Source organism: Bubalus kerabau, chromosome 10 (genome assembly GCF_029407905.1).
Source record: "Bubalus kerabau isolate K-KA32 ecotype Philippines breed swamp buffalo chromosome 10, PCC_UOA_SB_1v2, whole genome shotgun sequence".
Taxonomy (NCBI): Eukaryota; Metazoa; Chordata; class Mammalia; order Artiodactyla; family Bovidae; genus Bubalus; species Bubalus kerabau.
In genome coordinates, this window is record NC_073633.1 from 41,902,174 (window position 1) to 41,924,795 (window position 22,622).

The 22,622-nt window shown below is 53.0% G+C and overlaps 1 protein-coding gene across 1 annotated transcript; it reads left to right on the forward strand.

The window, feature by feature from the left end:
• The first annotated feature begins 3,579 nt into the window (after window positions 1-3,579).
• TYRO3 (TYRO3 protein tyrosine kinase) lies at window positions 3,580-20,941 on the forward strand. The gene is made up of 19 exons (XM_055536382.1): window positions 3,580-3,935; window positions 5,707-5,890; window positions 6,124-6,224; window positions 6,798-6,968; window positions 8,439-8,525; window positions 9,278-9,393; window positions 11,762-11,939; window positions 12,625-12,770; window positions 13,305-13,449; window positions 13,835-13,964; window positions 14,047-14,147; window positions 14,430-14,525; window positions 14,857-14,937; window positions 15,344-15,436; window positions 15,849-15,970; window positions 16,382-16,491; window positions 16,667-16,826; window positions 17,005-17,141; window positions 19,476-20,941. Exons 1-19 carry the CDS (start codon window positions 3,812-3,814, stop codon window positions 19,864-19,866), a joined length of 2,673 nt encoding a protein of 890 aa, XP_055392357.1. The 5' UTR covers window positions 3,580-3,811; the 3' UTR covers window positions 19,867-20,941.
• The last annotated feature ends 1,681 nt before the right edge of the window (window positions 20,942-22,622 follow it).

A 22,622-nucleotide genomic window follows, 5' to 3' on the forward strand; every position in this document is an offset into this window, starting at 1 on the left:
CACACTGTAATATTTACAGCTGAAATTAATTATATGGCTAAGATTTGGTTTTAAAACTCCAGCAAAAGAATAAAAAGAAATTGGAATAATACAACACAATTGGCTAAGATAATCATTGAAGAAGAGTGAAGGGTACTTTGGGGATTCATTATACTGTTTTACTTGTGCGTATGTTTAAAATATTTCATAATAAAAAAGTTTTTTAAAATAGCCTAAATTACCATGTAGCTATTAAAGCAGCTCAAAAAAGAACTATATAGCCAGATACATGGTATTCACACACACATACTTACTACACTCTTCTTCTTAGGGCTATCCCTTAGTGAAATTTTGAAGAGTACAGTTGTTTTTTTTTTCCACATGTTTGGACTCACTTGCTATTTCAGAAACCCCAGACTTACTGCTCTCTTCCTATTTCCTAAATCTACTTTTGGGAAAAAATCTGCTCATTTGAAAATCCCCCTTTCAGAGTGTGGTCTCTCCTAGAAACTTACTTTTTTGCTTTATCGTCAACTGAGCAAGGTGTGGCACTGTTTCTGATTTACAGATTTAAGGCAAGGGGCGTTTGGCAGGTACAGCAATAGTCCCCAGCGCCCATGACATCACACCTCCAAACCCCAAAATCATAGATTCCCTGCTTCTCTAAGGCGATGAGGAACAGATTCTGTTGGCTGCCCCATTCCTTAAAGGAAACTTCCCAACTCTTAACCTCTTTAACCAGTAGTTGGGAAAGAATATAGCCTTGCTCACAGGGCCAGCAAGACTGCCATGACCCCGTGACTTGGTTCTCTCATGGAGGAGGAGTCCTAACTCTGAGAAAGCTGAAGCAGCTACTTCCTGAGACTGCTAGAAATTATTTTCAAGGTGTTCTGCTGCTATGGGCAGGTGGCTTTTATTTCTAGTTTTGTCTTTATCTTCTCTTACTCCTTGACTTCCTTGGACAGTCATGGATTGTGAAAGGCAGAGAATGGGCAGATACTTATTTCACATGAGTAGGGTGATGCCAAGGCCCAGCCTGGCTCCACGCATAATAAGGGACTGCTGCTGGCCTTTCCTCTCTGGTGGGATAGATCATAGCTGGCTCTGCTTCTGTTTTGAGAACAGGAACCACTTGGACATCTGCTCCTATGTTAGGTCAAATACATTTCCTGTTGATTTGATTAGTTTCCTTCCAAGCAATGCATTTACAAAAGGAAGGGAGATTTTTGCAGGCATGTATTTGCACAGGCAGCCAACCTCCTCCAGTCACACACACACATCCTCTCCCCATCCACCCACAAAGCGTCAGTCACATTTAGGGTTTGCACAAATGCACACCCTCCCTCATACATCATAATGCACACCCTCTCACCCACCTACACACCTCTTTCACAAAATCACACCTGCTCACATATCCTTAAAGAATGTTTCTTTACTGTGTCCAGAGAGACAGAAAGACGGGTAAGAGTGGGTTGTGAGGGCTCAGGAAGGCAAGCACTCTATGCAGGAGCACAAAGTCTGAAGGCCAGGACTCCACTGTCCTCCCTACTCTGCAAGCAGAAATACTAAGACTTGAGAGGGGTTCAGAAGCAGGGGTAGAGGAGGCAGGCATTCCAGTCACCAGGCCCCACAGGGACAGTACACTGCCCCTCAGGCTGGTACCTGAGGTAGGAAGTTTGTCAAGGCTGTGAGAGGATAGAGACTTCCCTAGTGATCCAGTGGTTAAGACTCCATGCTTCTAATGCAGGGGCATGGGTTCAATCCCTGGTAGGGGAACTAAGAGCCCATGTGCTGCCTGGAGTGGCCAAACAAAGAAAAAGAAAGAAATAAAGACTGTGAGTGGAGAATGCAGAGGCGTGTGCTCCAGAAACCCATTTTGCCTGGTGGCCAAGGATGGTCCTTGGACTGGGATTCTCATCAGAGTTCAGGAAATAATGGGGGGCAGGGTTGGGATAGGGGAGAAGAGGAAGTTAAAAGGCCAGGTTTGGGCTCCAAGTTCAACATCCTCTAGGAGCGGTCTTTCCAGTGTCAGCCAGAGTCAACCATGTCCTTTCACTGGAAACTTGAAGTCGCCTCCATAGAGGAGAGTTGGAGGAGAGGACCTTGAGAAATGCTCAACGCGGCCCGAGTGAATCTGGCTTCAGCCCTAGACTATTGCCTGCCCTGATCCGACTCAGCGCGAGCTCCGAAACTGTGGATTCTGGAACGGATCTAGACTTTTCCTTTAGGAAAGAGTCCCAAAGCCGACCCACAGCACCTCAGAAGACTGCCTGAGCTCTCAGTTAAACGGACACTCAGGCCCCCGCCATCCAACTCTGACAGCACTTTCCCTGTGCTGCCGCCTGGGGGCGCCCCCAGCTGGGTCTGAGGCTGCCGCCAGAAATGCTGTTGTTATCATTAGTATAATAAACAAACAAGCATTGATGGGGCCAAGAGGAGGAAGAGGCAGGCCTCTGCTGCTCAGAAGAATCCTTTGAAAGATCTAATGAGGCTTCAGGGAAATGGAAGGTGAGGAAGAGGGGAAAACGAGTGGCTTGTCCCTCTTCCCCACCCAGTACTTCTGGGACTTGCCCTCTGGAGTTCTGGTCCCAGGGATCCCTAAAGGCAAGGGCAAAAGGAAGGGGACATTTGGTAAAATGGATTTGGAACCAGCTCTTTATCAGCCAGACAGGATGTCTGTGGACACAGCTACCCCTTAGATTACTGGTGGTGGGGTAGGCCAAGCTCTGAGGCAATTGTTCATTCATTTAACAAGCATCTGTCTATTTATGGAGTGCCTACTATGTGCAAGGTAATCTACTAATAATAGCTAATGTTTTATTGGATATTGTGAGAGTATAGCCAACTTTCACATCACATCTTGAGGGATGGGGGCTAGAAGCAGAGGGAGCAACTGGGAAGAATGACAGTCCCCCAAAGATGTGGGCCATTGGGCTTTAGCCTATGTAGTGTAAGAGTGGCGACAGCGGATAAAACCAGAGGATTACCAAGATCTCAGAACTCAAGACTCAAGGCCCAAGGTCTTGGAGATAAAGGGGTGGAAAGTGAAATATGAATACAGGGAATTTGGGTGAAAAACTCATGAATGAGGCACGAAGGTGTGCTAGTAGGTCCTGTGGGGGGAGCACTGAGTCACCACAATTTCAGGGCCTGATGGTTGGAAGTATCCAGGGGAAATTTTCTGTGCTGAAAGGAGGATGCTGGGTTCTGTGATCGGAGTCTGGACAAAAGTTGGGGTATGGTAGAGGTTTCTAGGAAGGTTTTGAGGGAAGGATCTAGAGTGCCGGGTTGGAAAAGATGCTGGGTGTATTTAAGGAAAGGAGGGGCGTGGCTGGGGTGCCCATCTAGGGGACCCAGCCAGGTCCTTGGGTTCTGCACTGGGGTATTCTCTGGGACCGCAGGTGCCGGCAGGGGCTGCGGAGGTCTGTGGGTGGAGGTCGGCCGGAGGCCCGGCTGGGTGGCAGCTACTAGGTTGGTGCTCCGAGCGAGCCGCCCGGGGTTCCGCGGGGGGGCGGTACGAGCTCGGGCTGCAGGCGGGCGGGCTAGCCGGGGAGGAGGCGGTGGCTCCAAGAGGAACATGAATCAGCGGCGGCGGCGACGGCGGCGACGGCTGTGGAAGGAGCGCGGTGGCCCAGGAGCGGCCCCGGGGACCCCGCGTGGCTGACAGCCGCCGCGGCGACTCACAGCGGGCGCGGGTCTCGGAGCCCCAGCCCCAGCGCCGCCCCCCGGGCCGGCCCCCGTCCCTCCCTCGGCCCTCCTCCTCCTCCTCTCTCTCCTCCCTCCTCCCTGGTCGCTCGCGGGCCGGGCCCGGCATGGTGCGGCGTCGCCGCCGATGGCGCTGAGGCGGAGCATGGGGCGGTCGGGGCTCCCGCCGCTGCCGCGGCCGCCGCCGCCGCCGCCGCTGCTGCTGCTGGCGGTTCTGGCGGTTCTGCTGCTCCCCGAGCCCGCGGCCGCAGGTAGGGGCTGCCCGGGGGGCGGCGGAGAGCGGGGGGCTGCGGAGGGGCGCGGCGGGGATCGGAGCCCGGCGACTGCAGCGGGGCGAGCCCAGGGCCTTGGGCGGGCCGGAGATTCGAGCGGGGGGCTCCAAGCTGGAAGGCCGAGGCTCGGGGGCTGGGGAAGGGGGCTCAGCGGTGGGTTCGCTCCGGGATCTCGGGTCAGGATCCCCACCCCCCAACTTTCTCGCGTCCGGGCTCTTGTAGCGGGGTTGTAAGGAAAGGAGTGGGGCTCCGAGCTGAGCGGTCAGCGGGGGATGTTAGGGACTGGCTTTTCCCGCCTCGATGTTCTGAGTTGTTTGTTCACCCCTCCCAGTCCTGGGGACCCCAGTCTGCTCGCCCCACACGAGAAGGTCCACCCTGAAGCCACTGGGGCTGGGACTCAGCACCCACAGGATCCCTACATCATGTAGGTACTGGGGCTTTCACAGTGCCCAGTCACAGAAAACACCTGGGCATACTCGAGTGCCTCTGCCTGCTCTGAGCTTCCTGAAACCCAGGCATGTTGGAGATGATGGACTGGGGCAGAGTTGCCGGTGTTTGCTCAGCCTTGTGTTCCCACACAGCCACTGAGGCATTTGCCAGTGGCTAGAGTGCTTCTTGCAGCACCCGGGATCCCTAAGTTCACACTACACACCCCTGGGACTGCCTGTCCGGTATGGGGTGTAAAGCTACCCGTCTTTGCCCTGTGACTGGTCCTGAGAAGGTGAAGGCAGTAGGAAGTGACACCGGGCAGAGCAGCAGCCCACCAAGCAGGTATCTTCTTTTCAGACAGCTTTCCCCGCTGCCATATCAGCATCTCAAAGGAGGAAAAGGAAGGGAAATAGTGACAGGTATTTACGAGCGGAAGAGTGTGTGTATCTTAGGATCAGAGAGCTCAGAAATTTGCCTAGCATCACACAGGAAAGGGCAGGAAGAAGCTGGACTGGGTTTCAGTTATATGGATAGTTCACCTGCCCCTCTCTGCCTCACTGCTTAAAAACACACAGGAGGAGTGTGTGTGTGTGTCTGTGTGTGTTCAGAGGTAGTGTTCGAGAGGGTGGCCCCCTGTTGGTGTGACAGTAGCTCAGGGGTCTTGGGCTTAGGGCCCCTCCCTTCCCTTCTACCTCCTACCTTCCTAGCACCCGCCCCTGCACACGTTCAGGTATTAATAGAGCGGCCAGCTGCCAGGAAGGCTGCCATGTGTTTGATCTGACGTGGTTTTGCAGCCATATGTTCTCCACTTCGGGGGAGCACCCCCTCCTTCCCTTCCTCCTTACATTTGCCAGAGGCGGGGGTGCAGGAGGATGCCAACAGCAGAGCAGGGTCTGGGCTGTCACCTTGGGTGGAGAGCTGGCTGCCTGTTGCCCTGACTGGGGACAGCAGTGATTCCGAGGGCAGTACCTGCCCCAGGCTATGAGGGCACCCCACTGTTGCAGCCTGGCTTGCTTTCCTTTTGGTGGTTGGGCCTGACTTAACATTGCCCAGCAGGGAAGCATGGGGGACCGGTCACTTCCTTACAGCTGGGAGGAACTTGGCAGTGGTAGAAATGGTGCCTGGAGAGCTTGTCGTGTTCCTTCCCGCAGCCCTGGTTAGGCCACCTTCCTTCCCACACTGTCCTGCCTGTGCTGCCTTGGCCACTGGCTAGGAATGAGCCTTCTGACACAGAAACTAGGTGCTAGGAGAGGATGGGGGATATTTCCAGATGCAGGGTGCCTGTCAAGCAGAATGACACATTCTCTTTCCCACCTCTCAGGCCTGAAGCTCATGGGGGCCCCAGTGAAGCTGACGGTGTCTCAGGGACAGCCGGTGAAGCTCAACTGCAGCGTGGAGGGGATGGAAGAGCCTGAGATACAGTGGGTGAAGGATGGGGCTGTGGTCCACAGCATGGATCAGGTGTACATCCCCGTCAGTGAGCAGCACTGGATTGGCTTCCTCAGGTGCAGAACTGGGGGAGGGTGTGGGATGCCAGTCTGGGGGCATGTTGTGTTCTTGCCATGAGATTTGGGAGCTGAGGGCAATGCTGATGCCCAGAGGTCTGTGCTTTTGTTTTGTTTTTTAAATTCGGCCACCTGTGGCTACTTCCAGAAGTGGGGGAAGGCTGAACCCATTGAATCTGCCCAGCAGAGCTGCCCCCCTTGACTCGGGGAGGCCCTGTGTCCTGTTTCCACAGCCTGAAGTCAGTGGAGCGCTCTGATGCGGGCCGGTACTGGTGCCAGGTGGAGGATGGTGACGAAACTGAGACCTCCCAGCCAGTGTGGCTCACGGTAGAAGGTGAGGAGGCAGAGCCACGGGGGCGTGTTGACCTGAGCAGGCGCTGTCTGCTAGGGACCACACCTATGCCCAAGGAAGCTCAGTGGAATCTGGGTGGCCCCACTGCCTTCTGGGACCTGATTGCACCAGACTCCAGGCCCAGCCCCTACATGCAAGACCTGGGGATTTGAGAGCCAAGGGGACGGACGACTAGGACCCATCATCTATGGGGTGCAGTCGAGTTCCAGTTGTCTGACAAACAAGCCTTGAGCACCCATCTGGGGCTAGACCCTTTTCTGCCAAGTGGCCAGGCCAGGAGGGGGAGAACTCTGGGAGGGGAGGAAGGCTCCACAGCTGCAGGAGCTCAGAGCTGTTGAGCCCAGGAAAACAAAGTGACTAAGAAAGTAACAAAGGCCCCTGAATGGAATCTGGGGCTTGCCAGCAGAACTCTGCTAAAGCTCCCGCCCACTCCCCCTCCTTGTTGCCCCTCCCCCAGCTCCCCACCGTCAGCCTCTCCCTGGCTTTGAGAAGGGCTGTTAGAGAAGGGGGAATCTGTCTCTCAAGGCTCACTCCCCACCTGCCTTTTACTCCTAGGTGTGCCATTTTTCACTGTGGAGCCAAAAGACCTGGCAGTGCCGCCCAATGCCCCTTTCCAACTGTTTTGTGAAGCCGTGGGGCCCCCAGAACCTGTTACCATTATCTGGTGGAGAGGAGGCACGCAGGTTGGGGAACCTGCTCCCTCTCCTTCCGTTTTAAATGTCACAGGTGAGCAGCCTCCGGAGGGGCTTTGAGCAGGGGTGGTGAGGCTGGCAGAGTTCAAACCTGCTTCAGTCACTAAGCTTGCTGTTGTGAGTGTCGAGTGCCTGAGGACGTGACCTGTGCCTTTACTAAGCTCATTAGTCAGGTGTGCTAGACTGGCCGGGTGGGCTGATTTGTGGTGAGCCTGCTGTGTGTGCTTAAGGAGACGCTGGAGCCTCTTGCCTTTGTTCACAGCAGGCTAGTTCACAGCAGACTAGGCCTGCACAGCTGGCCCTGAGAGGTGAATGTGTAAGACCAAGGGCACCCATCCCCCCCACCCCTCCCAAGGGAAGGAGCCAGGAACCAGCCCACGCAGAGCTAGGAGGAGTGTCTGGCAGACTTGTCTAGAAGACAAGTCTCAGGCTGCAGAGTTGGGGATAGTCGTGGGGCGGGGAGGAAAAGGGGGAAGGGGGAGCCAGCGCACAGATAAATACACGAGCCTACTCGTCTTATGGCCCTTTCCAGAAAATCTCCAGACCTTTCCCAAACAACTGTATCTGGCCATGCCTCTACACAGTTAAACCAAAGCCACCATGCCTGCACACCCACATGGGCCCCAAGGTCCCCAGGCACACACCTCACGCCCTTGTGAGGCTCACTTATGTGTGAAACAAAGTTATTGTTTCTGGTGGAGGCTTGAACTGGCCGAAAAAGATGGGCATCTGAGCTTGGTCTCATGTACTGCAAATTGGGAGGGATGGACACTGATTTGCCAAGTCCCTTAGGAATTTGAAAAGCGATGAACTGCAGGATTGGTTGGAAGTGAGGGCAGGTCCCGTTCGGGAGGCACTGTGTTGGAGCAGATGACAAGGGAGGTTGGGTTCAGTTCTCTCTAGAAGTGCGTGGTTGGCACCCTCAGGCAGCCGGCTAGATAATAAGCACTCACTGAACTCCTACTCCACACACCACACTGTACTAGGCACCACGGGGGACCTAGGACAAAAGAAAGAGAAGCCATTGGTCCAGCCCCCTAGGAATTAGTATAATTGGGGAGACAAGACTCATGCCATCAGGAGCAGAGAACTACTGAAAAGCAGAGAATTTGCAAATAGAACAATGTTTTGGCACAGAGCAAATACAGAAGGGCTCTCTGGAATGTGCAAAGGAGTGACCAGAAAAGGGAGGCAACTTTGTGCTGTCTGCCAGAGATGGGATGCCAGAGGTGGGGGGGGTTGTCACATGTCACATTTCTCAAGTGTTTTACTGTGCACTTTACATATGTTACATCAGTTGGTTCTCACAACTCTGCCATTCAGGAGATGAGAAAACAGAGCCCCAGCCTTGGGATTTATATCGCTGTCCCTATGGTCTAACCCTTTCTTTTGGCTGGAGGGTATTAAGCTAATCAGACCCAGAGCCTGGCTATCCCCCTTCCCCAATCCCAGACTGAGTGGGAGTTGATGCTCAGGGCTGCTAATTAAGGTTTTCTGGCCCCAGGGGTGACCCAGAGCACTGTGTTCTCCTGTGAAGCTCACAACCCAAAAGGCCTGGCCTCTTCTCGCACCGCCACTGTTCATCTTCAAGGTAGGAGGACCCCAGGAAGTGAGGGGTGGTGAGGCAGAGGCCCTCTCTGCAGGCTGTGGGTGAAGTTAGAATTGTTTGGTGTTCCAACTCACCTCGGTCCTGCTGGGATCTGGGGGATGAGGGGTTAATTGGCATAGCTCCATTCCTAGTGGGAGCACCTGAGACCCTGCCACGGCTGCGATGAGAATAGAAACCTGACGTCACAGCAGATTTCCCATCTCAGAGCAGAGTCCTTGGGAGGGAACAGGGGAGGGAGCTAGCAGGAGACGTCAAGGCTCATGCCCAATCTTGCTTCTCCAGCCCCTGTGGAGGGAATAGGGGTGGGGGAAACAGCCTAGCAGGATGGTAGAGGCCCAGAGGGCTGCTGTGCACAGTGGGAGGGGTACAGAGGGAGAGAGCGAGCTGATGTATGCTCAGGAATGGGCTGTGGCTGCAGGGCCAGTTGCCTGTCACTGGTATCTCCCAAGGCCGAGATACCGTGTCTCCCACCCATCCACGGTCTTATCCTATTCCTTGATTAGACAGGGCTCTTGATTCAGGGAGAAGCAACCTATCTCCACAGCCTAGGCCCTCTCCCAGGTATGAGCAGCTATCTGCTGCTGGTTGCTTGGCTTCTGTATTACTGTGGTCCTGGGAGTGCTGAGTGGCCATCATTTTGGTGGGGGAACCCTAGGGAGGGACTCATGGCTCGACTCCCATACTCTCCCTTTCTCTATCCTTCTTGGGCACTGACTCTAAGTCCCCATCTGCAGCACTGCCCGCAGCCCCCTTCAACATCACAGTGACGAAGCTCTCTAGCAGCAATGTTAGCGTGGCCTGGATGCCAGGGGCTGATGGCCGAGCCCTGATCCAATCCTGTACAGTTCAGGTAGGCTGAAAGGGTGGGACAGGCTCTCCTGGCCATCCTCCTTCTGGCTCTCTTGGTGGCACTTTGTTGACAGTGGTATCACATTTACCTAGTCTTGCCCTCGGGGCTTGGACTCCACTATTCAGGTGTCATTCCCTTACCAGGAACAGCCCTGGCCATTGCCCCTTATCATAGGGTGCTCTAGCAAACAAGTGATGGCAGATCAGTTCAACCTGTGCATTCTTCAGGCTAGAAAACGGATCAGTAGATCAGACTGGGGATACCCTGGAAGAGTTTTACTTATGTGGGCAAAACCCCAAAGCTTTGATTTATTTGATGCCTGTACTCTCAAGCTCCACATCCCGACTCAGGCCTCAGAGGACAGGGGCCCAGAAGAGGTCCTGCACATTAGAGAGTGGGAGGGCCAAGAAAGGTGATCTAAAAATGAGGCAATGCCAGCTCATTCGTTTTTGTCTGTTCACTCCGAAGTTATTTAAAGGGAACCTTTGAAACAGTTCTAGGCAGTTCTCCTGGGCAGCAAAGGCCCAGCAAAGGGTCCCCCTTTAGAGGACCCCACTCTGGCCCTCCTTTGGTGGCATCTCTTGCCCCTGGGCAGGGAATATATAGGGCCAAGGGAATATACCCGTCTAGCTCACCAGGACACCCCCTCCTCTTAAATCTGTCTATTTCTGGGGCTGATATGGGGCTCCTCCCTGCTCCATCCTCTCAAGGATGGATCACACTAGGTACATGCACCCCTAAGCCCCAAGGACAGCCATCTGAGGGGGAATGGGTACGGAGGCCACTGTCCACACCCACACACATGATGTCCCTCATGGTGCAGACCCGTGCCTGGAGGCTGGCTCTTCTTGTGCTGTCTCATTCAGGCTTGGAACTCCAAGGATTCAGAGAATTGTAGAAAAATGCAAACCTGATCTTCAGGGTTGTTTTGTAGCTTTGTTTGTCAGTATATTAAGGTAGAAACTATTTTACTTAATAGCCTGTTAGCTGATTTTTAACATTTAAAATCATATAAAATCATAATGTTTAGTCATATGGTACACTGGATCTCCCCATTTGTACTCTTGCCCTGGGTCCCCAAAGTGTAAGGTGCAGGCCTGGTTCATGGTGTCCCTAAGCTCCTAGGCACTTTGCCCTTGAGAAGCTCTGAGACTCTGGGCTGGCATTTATTTTTATTTTTTATTTTTTTTTAAGTCTTTATTGAATTTGTTACAACATTGCTTCTGCTTTATGTTTTGTTTTTTGGCTGCAAGGCATGTGGGATCTTGGCTCCCTAACCAGGGATTGAACTGCACCCCCTGCATTGGAAGGCAAAGTCTTAACCACTGGACTGCCAGGGAAGTCCCTGGGTTGGCATTTAAACAGTTACTGGGTTGGCTAAAAAGTCTGGGTTCTTCTGCAACAACTTATGGAAATGTAAACAAACTTTTTTGCCAAATGAATACAAAGAGTGGTATCCACTCTAACATAATTATGCATCAAGCACAAAGGGGCATCAATTTTACTGAGTATTTGAGAAAGTGTTTCACAGAGAAAGTGATATTTGCACTGAATCTTGAAGGATGAGTTGGACTTCATTAGGAAGAGCAGGTCATTTCCAGCAAAGGGAACAGAATTTGCAAAGACGTAGAGGTGTGGAATGTGCAGTGGGGGAGGGTGGGAAGGGATGGGTTGCTAATGTCTGCTGATAGTTTTTTTTTTTTAATTGAAGTATAGTTGATTTACAGTGTTAATTTCTGCAGTACAGAAGAGTGATTCAGTTATAGATATATATGTTCTTTATTTTCCGCTACGATTTATCACAGGACATTGAATATAGTTCCTTGTGCTATACAGTAGGCCCTTGTTGTTTACCCATCCTATGTATACTAATTTGCATCTCCTAATCCCCAACTCCCCATCCTTCCCTCTCCCCCACCCCCTGCCTTGGCAACCACAAGTTGGTTCCTTATGTCTGTGAGTCTGCTTCTGCTTCGTATATATATTCATTTTTGTTGTATTTTACATTCCACGTGTAAGTGACATCATATGGTGTTTGTCTTTCTCTTTCTGACTTGTTTTGCTTAGTATGATAATCTCTAGGTCCATCGATGTTGCTGCAGATGGCATTATTTCATTTTTATGGCTGAGTAATATTCCATTGGGTATATATGTATGAATGTATATATACACATACCACATCTTCTTTACCCATCCATCTGTTGGTGGACATTAGGTTGTTTCCATGTCTTGGTTAGTCCACTGATAGACTTGAAGAGGCATAGGTTAAAGCCCCTAGTCATATCCATACCTATCCTACCTTCCATCTCATCTCACATGCCTAAGAAACCTCCCTCCCTTACATCACTGATTTTCTGCTATTCTGTAGGTGACTCAGGCCCCAGGAGACTGGGAGGTTCTGGCTGTCATGGTCCCTGTACCACCTTTTACCTGCCTGCTTCGGGACCTGACACCCGCCACCAACTACAGCCTCAGGGTTCGCTGTGCCAATGCCTTGGGGCCCTCTCCATATGCTGACTGGGTGCCCTTTCGGACGAAGGGTCTAGGTAAAGGACTTACAGAGCAGAGTACCTGGGCAGGGATGAGCGGGGGCAGGGCAGTGTCAGCTCCAGTTCTGAATGGAGTTGATTGAAAGAGGGTTACCTGAGAGGGGGGATCATACCTCAGTCAGCCAGCACTTCACTGAGTACCTGCTGCTTACCTGTGAACTGGATAAATCCAGCCCCCATCCAGCAGCTCTAGTTCTAGTGGGTGGAGCAGATAAGCAGAAAAGATTGGATAGTACGGTGGTAAAGAGTGCCCTAGGGAGAGTCAGGAATACCTGGTACAGAGATCTGAGGTCTAAATGAGAAGGAAGGACCCATATTTGGGGGGAAATCCCTGCAGAGAGGGCGCAGTGACACTATAGCACAAACATGCATGGAGTTCCTAGCAATTGCAAGGAGGCTGCAGGGCTGTGAGGAGAGGAGAGTGAAGGATGCCACTGAGGAGCAACCAAGGGGATGAAGAGCAATACCCTGCCTCTCTGGGATGGTCCGGGCCTTGCCATTGCTCGCCCTTACTCCCCAGGACAGCAGGTGACAGCAGTCAGCAATGGCAGACAAGCTGTTCCCCCACCTATTGCTCTTGGAGCAGTTTAGTTCTATGGAGCCAGTTCCGAAGGCCCACATGGGCTAGTGATGGTGTGCAGGCAGGGCAGGACTCTTAGCAAGCTTCTCTCTTTGGGAACAGCCCCAGCCAGCGCTCCTAAGAACCTCCGTGCCATCCGCACAGACTCTGGCCTCATCCTGGAGTGGGAAGAAGTGATCCCTGAGGGCCCTTCAGAAGGCCCCCTGGGACCCTATAAAATGTCCTGGGCTCAAGACAACGGTACCCAGGTAAGGGAAACTTCCACTCTCCAAGTGCACTAGAGTCAGCCATCAGGGCTCCGAGGCCCTTCAAGATTCAGGTTAGTGGTCCTTGGTGAGGCCGGGGGCCGTGGTGGGCCTTCCACCACTCCTGGGAGTCTACGCCGTCCTGCAGTCCTCTGCAGGCTGCATTGTTCATTGGAGTCCATCTCCTGTTAAGACTGCTTCCAGTGTCCACTTTGAAAGTCAAGCAGGAAGTACATTCCTGCACAAACCAGGGGAGGACACAGATAAGGCCTTCTTATCCTCTTCCACCCCTCAGTTCCCTCCCATCCCCCACCCCTGCTTTCTCAGACTGAGCCTTGTTTGTGTTCAGGAGAGGCCTCTGCAGCCTGCAGCAGGAATGTGATGACTCCCAGCAGGTTTCGTCCCTGCATCCCCTGAACCCACAGTGTTCCTAGCCACCCATGTTCCTAGTGAGATCTTTTTCTGCCTTCAGGCCCCACCCCGCTGGAGCCTTTTTCCTCAGGCTCAGTGTGGGATGGGGGCTTTTCCTGGCTGCAGGGTGAGCTGACAGTGGAGGGGACCAGGGCCAACCTGACGGGCTGGGATCCCCAGAAGGACCTGACTGTGCGTGTGTGTGTCGCCAATGCAGTTGGCTGTGGGCCCTGGAGTCAGCCACTGGTGGTCTCTTCTCATGACCACGCAGGTAAGGCCTATAAGGGGAAGGGGCCACGGGATTGAGGCTTTCCAGGGCAACCTGGACTGATGGGAGGAGATTGGCAGCACCTCCCCTCCTACGAGGCCCGAAGACTCAAGAGTCAAGCACTTGAGGCCAGGGTTGTATCTCATCCTCCATCCCCATGCCATGTAAGCTAGCACAGAAATGCCTGGTCACACTGTAGGTCCCAACAGCCAGGGCCTGTGGCTGACAGAGTAGGAACTCTTGGGTCTACCTTTGGAGCCTCTTTCCACTCTGCTCCCTTACTGACTGAGAGGAGCCGTTGGATCAGGCTCAGTGACCCTCATTTACAGATTCTAAAGGGCCTGCGTGGTGTCAGCCCAGCTCGTGCTACTGCCCCTGTCTCCCACAGGCCAGCAGGGTGCTCCCCACAGCCGCACATCCTGGGTGCCTGTGGTCCTGGGTGTGCTGACAGCCCTGGTGACGGCTGCTGCCCTGGCCCTCATCCTGCTTCGAAAGAGGAGGAAGGAGACACGGTTTGGGTAAGGGCTGGGGACATGGAGAGAGAAGCAGGCGCTGACTGAAGACTGTGGAGCTGACTCCAAGTCCTGGGTCTCCTTTTAGGCAAGCCTTTGACAGTGTCATGGCCCGGGGGGAGCCAGCTGTTCACTTCCGGGCAGCACGGTCCTTCAATCGGGAAAGGCCTGAGCGCATCGAGGCCACACGTGAGTGAGTGGTGGGGAGTCCTACGAGGAAGGGATGGGCTGTCTTGAACCTGCACCTGCCTTTCTCTTACTGATTTGACCAATAGGTTTGAAGCTTGCTGAGTCCTAGGCACACCATGGAAAAGACACGTAGACCTATCCTGAGGTCTCCGGCCCAGCTGTGGGGGAGCTAAATAAAGCTCACCTCTGCTTTGAGGGTGGCGTCTGGGGTGGAGGAGGCAGACTGAGTTTTGGATCAGGACCAGAGAGGTCTCTCCCTTTCTTATGGCCTCCTCCCCGCAGTGGACAGCTTGGGCATCAGCGACGAGCTGAAGGACAAGCTGGAAGACGTGCTGATCCCGGAGCAGCAGTTCACCCTGGGCCGGATGTTAGGCAAAGGTGTGTGGGGCTGAGCAGGGACTGGCCTGAGCTGCCAGGGCTGGGTGTGTCTGCTTGCTTCCATGTCACTCTGGGGCTGTGGATGTAGGTCAGCTCCTATGAACAGGATATGCTCATAAACTCCTGGCTGCTGGACATTTAGGAGAATGGAGGCTGGGGTCGAGAAAGGCTGAGGTGTCATCACTCCTAGCTTACTTTGTTTTGCTGTGAATGAGGGAACCTCCTTCAGTGGCCCCAGAAAGTGATACTGTGTCCCTATGAAGGGTCACTGGGGAGGTGGGGGGTGGGCAGGAGGCCAAGGGGACTCACCATTGTTTGGATTGGTTCCTAGGAGAGTTTGGTTCAGTGCGGGAGGCCCAATTGAAGCAGGAGGACGGCTCCTTTGTGAAAGTGGCTGTAAAGATGCTGAAAGGTGAGTGGAGAATATCACTATCGTGGAAAGAGGGTGTCACCTGGGAGGTAAAAGGGGGCTGATTCTGAAGCAGGCTCTGCTGGGCCCCTAGACTTTCCAAGATGTGTTAGTCAGCGGTAACTGCAATGCTTTCTCTGTCACGTGAATAATTCATAGGCATAAACCCACACTCCTTGGTGCCCTAGCCTCTGTCCTCTGCCTCAGCAGTGACTATCCTCTTTTCACTCGGGGTGACTAAAGCTGTGGTTGCTTGAGTGGTTTGGCTGTCCAAACCAAAGAGAAGGCATAAGCGAGTAGAGATGTTGGACAGACCAGCCTGTGGGGTTTCCTCCTGCTCATGACCAGACTGTTTCCCTGCGCCCACGGTGGTCACGTCTCCCTCCTTCCCTCCCTCCTTTTCTCCCAGCTGACATCATTGCCTCTAGCGACATTGAAGAGTTCCTCAGGGAAGCGGCTTGCATGAAGGAGTTTGACCACCCACATGTGGCCAAGCTTGTTGGTGAGTCCCTTCTTGGGGGAGGTAAATGTAAAATAAGGCTAAAACTGTGCTCCCCCAAGATGCTAGGGCAGCCTGTGGGGAGAAGCTCAGACTTGCCTGGTGAGTAAGCAGACACCAAAATAGCAAGGAGGGGCGTGGCTGAAATCTGATCAGGCTCCAGGTAAGGGGCTCAGTTTGTAGACTCTGTAGGTGAAGACTGCTTGTGTAAACAGAGGAGGAGACAGAGAAGATGCTCCAGAGATTCAGGGGCAGCCAGAATGACTCCTGGGGAGTCACCAGGCCAGTGTGGAACTTATGGGGAAAGAGGTAGCAGAGCCAGGGCTAGAGGTAGGACCAGCAGGTGGGGACCCAGGCCGATGCTTGGACTGTCCCTTGACCTTTATGTGCCCCGCTGACTCTCCCTCGTCCCCAGGGGTGAGCCTCCGGAGCAGGGCCAAAGGCCGTCTCCCCATCCCCATGGTCATCCTGCCTTTCATGAAGCATGGGGACCTGCACGCCTTCCTGCTCTCCTCCCGGATTGGCGAGAACCCCTTTGTGAGTGCCTGGGGTGGGAGTGGCCAGGAGTTGGAAAAGCACAGAAACCCTGGGAGAGAGGTTGGCTTGGTGGGCAGGGCCATTTGAGTAGGCTGGGAGAAAGAAGGTGGGCTCTAAGTCTGACCTTTATTACTAACAGGCTTCCTTCTCCCTCACAAGTCCCCACTGGGAATTGAGGCTTAGCCAGGCCCCTTCCTGGGAGAGGAGCCCCGTGGGGCCCCAGATTGAGACAGTCTTGACTTTTGGGTGCTCTCCCTCAGGTTTGCCAAAGCTTCCTTGCTCTGGGAAGCCCCTCCACCCGCTTCCTTTCAGCCGTTCTGAGGACAGTTGTTAGGTTTCCTGGTCAGGGAATCCCGTTCCTCCTGCCCTGGCTAGGTCTGTCCTGAGCTTGCTGTCCTGTCTGCCCACCAGAACCTGCCACTGCAGACCCTGGTCCGGTTCATGGTGGACATTGCCTGTGGCATGGAGTATCTGAGCTCCCGGAACTTTATCCACCGAGACCTGGCTGCTCGGAACTGCATGTATGTGAATTCTGTGAGGGTTCGGGTGGGAGGCAGGAAGCAGTACCAGGAAGAACTAGCCCCCGCCTGGGACAGTATCTGCTCTGTGAGGAGATGGCCTGGGGACAGAGACACCCTGGATTTAGTAAGGCTGCAGCCTGGTGGAAGGCTGACCCCATCCTCCAACCCCTCCCAGGCTGGCAGAAGACATGACGGTGTGCGTGGCTGACTTCGGACTCTCCCGGAAGATCTATAGTGGGGACTACTACCGTCAGGGCTGTGCCTCCAAACTTCCTGTCAAGTGGCTGGCACTGGAGAGCCTGGCTGACAACCTGTACACTGTGCACAGTGACGTGGTGAGCAGGTGGCGGCGGCAGTACTGTGGTTAGCGTGTGGGTGGACCTGGAGCCTCTCCGAGGGCCCAGCCCACCCGGCCCCCAGCCTGAGGCTCCTGAGCCCCAAGGTGTGCTTGCTTGGAGACTGCCTGGCCTAGGAGGCCTAGTGACCCCTTCCCCCAACCCCGTTCTGTCCCAGTGGGCCTTCGGGGTGACCATGTGGGAGATCGTGACCCGTGGGCAGACGCCTTACGCTGGCATCGAGAACGCGGAGATTTACAACTACCTCATTGGCGGTAACCGCCTGAAACAGCCTCCGGAGTGTATGGAGGACGTGTGAGTACCCCAGGGAGGGCGTTCTGGGAGGGGACAGGTGTTTGGGGTTTCGGCTGCTGGCTACCACCACACCTGGCTGGGGCTGCGATCCTCAGCTGAACTTTTGTGGAAATATCCTTGTCGTTAGAGGCGAGTCTGACTTCTACCCTGAACTTTCTTTTTCGTCTACGACTCCTGTTTTCTTTCTCTCCTCCTTTATTATCCTATAGTTCTTCCTCCAGCCTTTACTGATGGCTCATTTTCTCCAGATTCCGGGGAGAACCAGGACTCCCCCTCAGGGGCAGAAGGTCCAGGGTTGGGCAACAGTGCGTGCAGGTTCCCCTGTTAGCGTTCTCCACCCGGACTCCTCCTCCAAAGCTGAGCGCTCCCTCCCCCTCTGGGAGTGCTCCCTGGGGGCTGGGAAAAAGTGCTGCTCCATCGCATTCCTTGCTTGACAGGGAGGGGGCGCTGGGGGCGGGAGGCTGGGCTTCTTTCTTATCTGGGCCTCTGCTCTGGGGGAGTGGAGAGACCTAAGATAACAGACTGCAATCCCGGGGAGAAGGGCACTGTCTTCCCTGCTTTCTGGAAGCCTGGAGCCCTTGGAAGTGGGGCGGGATGGTGATACACTTGCTACTCGGGGAAGAGTCATGAACCCCTTGTGACTAGAACACAGTATCGCTAACATCAACTGGCTACTTCACAGGCATTCTTTCAGGTAATCCTCCTCTAACCCTATGAGGAAAAGACTATTATTATCCCCATTTTGTAGATGAGGAATTAGGATTAAAGAGGTTAGGTAACACGACCCATGTCACACAGCTATTAAGTGAATAAGTTGAGACTTGAACCTAGATCTATGTGATTTCAGAATGTGCTTATTAAACATGACCCCCACTATGACTTGTCTATTCTAGTATTATTCTCTCATGCCATGCAAGCCAGAGATTCCCTGGGCCCCCAGAGGACCTTTGCACTAGTACTAGGGGATGGGAGGCTACAAACCTATTTCCTGCTCTGGGGTTGGACCTCCAGAGGTCCAAGAATGGAGACAGGCAGAGGAAGACTCAGCCTGAGTGGTGGGATCCTCTTTCCTCTAGGGTAGGGGCTTTGAAGGACCCTGAGGCTGGACTGTGGGAGAGAGGGAAATCTGAGTGCACAAACCAGGGCTTCCCCCTCAGCAGAGCTCAGGGGAGTCAGAAAACTCTGGTCTCCCAGTGGCTGCAGCCTGCTTGGGCCTCTGAAGCCACAGAGGCTCTGCTGGGCAGTGGGGACCAGGCCCTGGCTTAGTGTCATTCAGGACTGAAGTTAGTGTTGTTAGTAGGGGATGGGCAGGCACTGGCCTCCCACCAGGCAGCCCGTGGACAGGCGCCAGTTGGCTCCTGGCACGGCCTTGACAGTATAGCCCAGCCCAGCCACATAGCCATGGCCTGGACCATTCCCACGACCTATTCAGTGTCTGGCATGATTTTCCCCCCATCATTGGAGGCCCCTGTCAGGAGGCCTGGTATGTGGGGAGTGTTTGGGGCTTTTATTGTGGGCACAGGCAAGAAAGTCAGGCATTTGCTCTCACTAGATCTCGTCTCAGCCCCTTCCTGTTAGATTTTTTTTTCCCTTCAGCATGAGGCATTCCCTGGGAATAGGAATAAGACCTCAGGGAATCTATAAAGCTCCTAAAGTTGTACATAAAAAATGTTGCTGCCAGGGAAGGGGCTGGAAGCTTTTCTGATTCTCAAAGGTATCCATGAATAATGAGGATTTAAGACCTCCTGAATGGATGAGGATTTAGGACAAAGGGTGAATGCTCAAATCTCATTCCCCTCCAAGTAACCCTGACTCCTGGGTGTGTTTCACAGGACAGAAACACTCCTACCACCCCCTCCCAAAACAGCAGAAGAGGGACTCCAGACCCTACCCACCTGGTTTCGTCACTTTCTACCTGTGTGACCTTAGTCAATGTTCTTAACCTCTCTGTGCCTTTTTTTGAACATTGGTAGGGTAGGAATCACTTATTTCATAATATTGTGAGAATTAGTAATAAATATAAAATACTTAGTGCCAGATACACAGTAAACCCATAGTGCCAGTAAACAGTGCCAGACACACAGTGTTTGATTTATATATATTTGACCTTGCCATGTGGCTTGCAGGATCTCAGTTCCTTGACCAGGGATTGAATCTGGGCCACAGCAGTGAAAGCCAGAATCCTAACCATATGGCCACCAGGGAACTTCCACAATCACATCTTTTTAAATTGTGGTTTCATATAATAAAGGGGCCTCTGCTTTTGAGAGGAAGACCCTTCTTCCCCTTTCTCTGGCTCCTCACTCCCTCCCCTCACCCTTTTCTCTGTCCCAGGTATGAGCTCATGTACCAATGCTGGAGTGCCGACCCCAAGCAGCGCCCAAGCTTCACGTGTCTGCGAATGGAGTTGGAGACAGTCCTGGGCCGCCTGTCTGTACTGTCCGCCAGCCAGGACCCCTTGTACATCAACCTTGAGGGGGCCCAGGAGCCTACTGAGGGAGGCGACCTGGAGCTGCCTGGCGGGGACCAGGCCAGCAGCGGGGCGGGGGATGGCAGTGGCCTGGGGGCCGTGGGGGGCACCCCCAGTGACTATCGGTACATCCTCAGCCCTGGGGAGCTGACTGAGCGGCCTGGGCAGGGGGAGCAGCAGCCAGAGAGCCCCGTCAGTGAGTCTCAGAGGCTGCTGCTGCTGCAGCAAGGGCTACTGCCCCACAGTAGCTGTTAGCCCACAAGCCGAGGGCATCCGGGGCCACGTGGCTGGCTCTGCCGGCCGCTGTGCTGGCTGACTAAGCCCCGTCTGACCCCAGCCCAGGCAGCAAGGCGTGGAGGCTCCTGTGGTAGCCCTCCTGAGCTGTGCTGGAAGCCTGGACTGACCAATCACCCAATCCCAGTTCTTCCTGCAAAACTCTGTGGCCAGCCTGGCATCAGTTCAGGCCTCTGCTGGGTGGAGGTGGGCCAGGCCTGGTTGTCTAAACGCAGGCAGCTGGCAGAGGGGGGTGGTTATGTTTCCATGGTTACCATGGGTGTGGAGAGAAGTTGGGGCCCCTACTCTCCCAGCCGAGCAGCCCTGTGGCTTCAGTGCATGCATTGAGGCGTCTCTGGCCTGGGGGCCCATCTGTGTCTGTGCTTGGGGTTTAAATACCCAGGTTTGCCCCTCCTCACAAAGAGATGCCCTTGTATTATTCCCCTTTAGGTGAGAATTGGTAAGGGATTGGTACAGTCGGGTCCCAAGCCCCTGTAGCGTGAGGTAGTGGGACACTCAGGTCTGAATCGTTGTCACCTTCCCGGTTACCCATCCTGTCTAGGTCAGGAGTAAAGAGCAGCTGAGCAGGTCACGGCCAGGAATGCTGAATGACACGGGCCATCCTTTGCCCAGCTTTTAAAGGCAGTGCACTGAGGAGCTGGGCAAGAGGAAGGGGTGCTGTGCCCAGGAATGAATGAGGCCAGAGAGGAGTCCAGGAGCCCCTCTTCACGCCCTCCTGTCTGAGCATGCTACCATATCCCAACATATCCCAAGACTAACAAAGGCAGCTGTGTTTCAGCCCAGTCCTTCCATGCAGCATCCCTTAGTTCCAACTTTGCCTCTAACTGGAGACCCTCTTCTGTTCCATGTCTCCAGAGATGGAGAGAAAATAGGCCTGGTGACTGGTGTGGCTGAAGGGGAGTAACTGGAGCCTAGACCCCAGCCCTGAGTAGGGGAGCCTCTGGGAGTGCATGGGGCAGGCCCTTGCTGTTAGGGACTTTTCCAAGCCGTTAGATGCTGTTTAAAAACAGAAATAAATTGAAGACTAAAGACTCAAGGCTTTGTCTCTTAAATGTTTACTTTTCTTTCCAGATCACAAAAATGAAGCATCCCTGCAGAGAGAAAAGTCTGGAAAGACATATGCTAAAATATTAACAGCTGTTATCTTTACATGATGTCATTAAGGGGACTTTTCTTTTTCCTTTATGTTTCCCAAGTTTTCTGCATTGAGCACAAAATGCTTTTGTAATTACAGACAGTCCCAAAGAATCTTATAGTAAAGATAATACATAGTTAGAGATAATTAGGAAAATGCAGAAAGTCATTTTAAAAATGCCAAATACCTATAATCCTACCACCATTGACCTTTTGAAAATGCAAATGTTTTGAAAAAGTGCTTTATCTTGGAAGAGAGACAAAGAGACTATTTGGCTGCCTCCTAACCCTCTATCAAACTCTGTTGGGTGTGGAGACAGCGCTCACCTTCACAATGTCGCCTGGACCCAGGAAGCGTGAAAAGTGGGCAAAGAGAATGGTGAGCCTCTTGGGGATTAGAAATAAGAGCATGAAGTTTGCTTTCAAGTATTTCCACCTGAAAACTGCAGAAGCTTTTAGAGCAAGCTAATGGGAATGAGCCACAAGAGGCGTGAGAAATGGCCGCTCTCTTTGTTGAGGGGTGTGGGAAGACTGGGAGGGACGCAGGTATTGCACGGCTGGCTGAGGGCAGTGGAATGGGGCGGATACTTTTTGAAAGCAAATATCCTGAAAAACCTGTTACTGGAACTCCAGATTCTCGTTCTCACGTGGATCATGAGACCCGAAGTAACTTTCAGGCTTTCAGAATCTTTCCTGCTTGTGATTAGCTTTAACTGCAGGTAATGAGTTGGAGAAGGAAATGACAACCCACTCCAGTATTCTTGCCTAAAGAACCTGTGGTCAGCGGAGCCTGGTGGGCTGCCGTTTATGGGGTCCCACAGAGTCGGAAACGACTGAAGCAAATTAGCAGCAGCAGCAGATAATGATTATCTGTGAGGTAGTGTTTGGGAATTACTGACTGGGAGACCTTTCAGTTCAGTTCAGTCGCTCAGTTGTGTCTGACTCTATGATGCCATGGCCTTTACATCTTGGGAGATCTTTACATCTAAATAATCATCTACTATTAATGGACTCCTGTTATGTGTCAGGTATAGTGCCTAGTGCTTCATGTATATTATCTCACTTAATACAGGGAATATGCCTATAAAATGGGACTATAATTATCTTTTGAAAGGACAGAAATGCAGAATAAGTAACTTGTTTAAGGTTATGTAACTAACGAATGGTTGATCCAGACTTTAAGCCTACTATGTCAGAGAGCAGAGCCTGTGCAATTCTCCTACCACACCAGAGAGTGTCTAGAAGTTGCATTGCAATCATGTCATCTTTTGGGTGACTGCTTGTCAATAGTAGGTACCTTTAAAAATGCACAGGACAGGGGACTTCTGGTGGTCCAGTGGTTAAGACTCCGTACTTCCTCTGCAGGGGGCATAGGTTTGACCTCTGGTCCAGGAACTAAGATCCCACATGCCACATGGCAAGGCCAAATACATAATACATACATTTTTAAAAAATACATAGGAGTTCCAGCAAGTGTGTGTGTGACAAAGTAATCTATCTAAATTGAAATTATCAGTAATTAAAATCAGTGTAAGTAACTTTTTCAGCTCAGTCTCTTTTCCCCAAGCACCTTGGACCTTGGC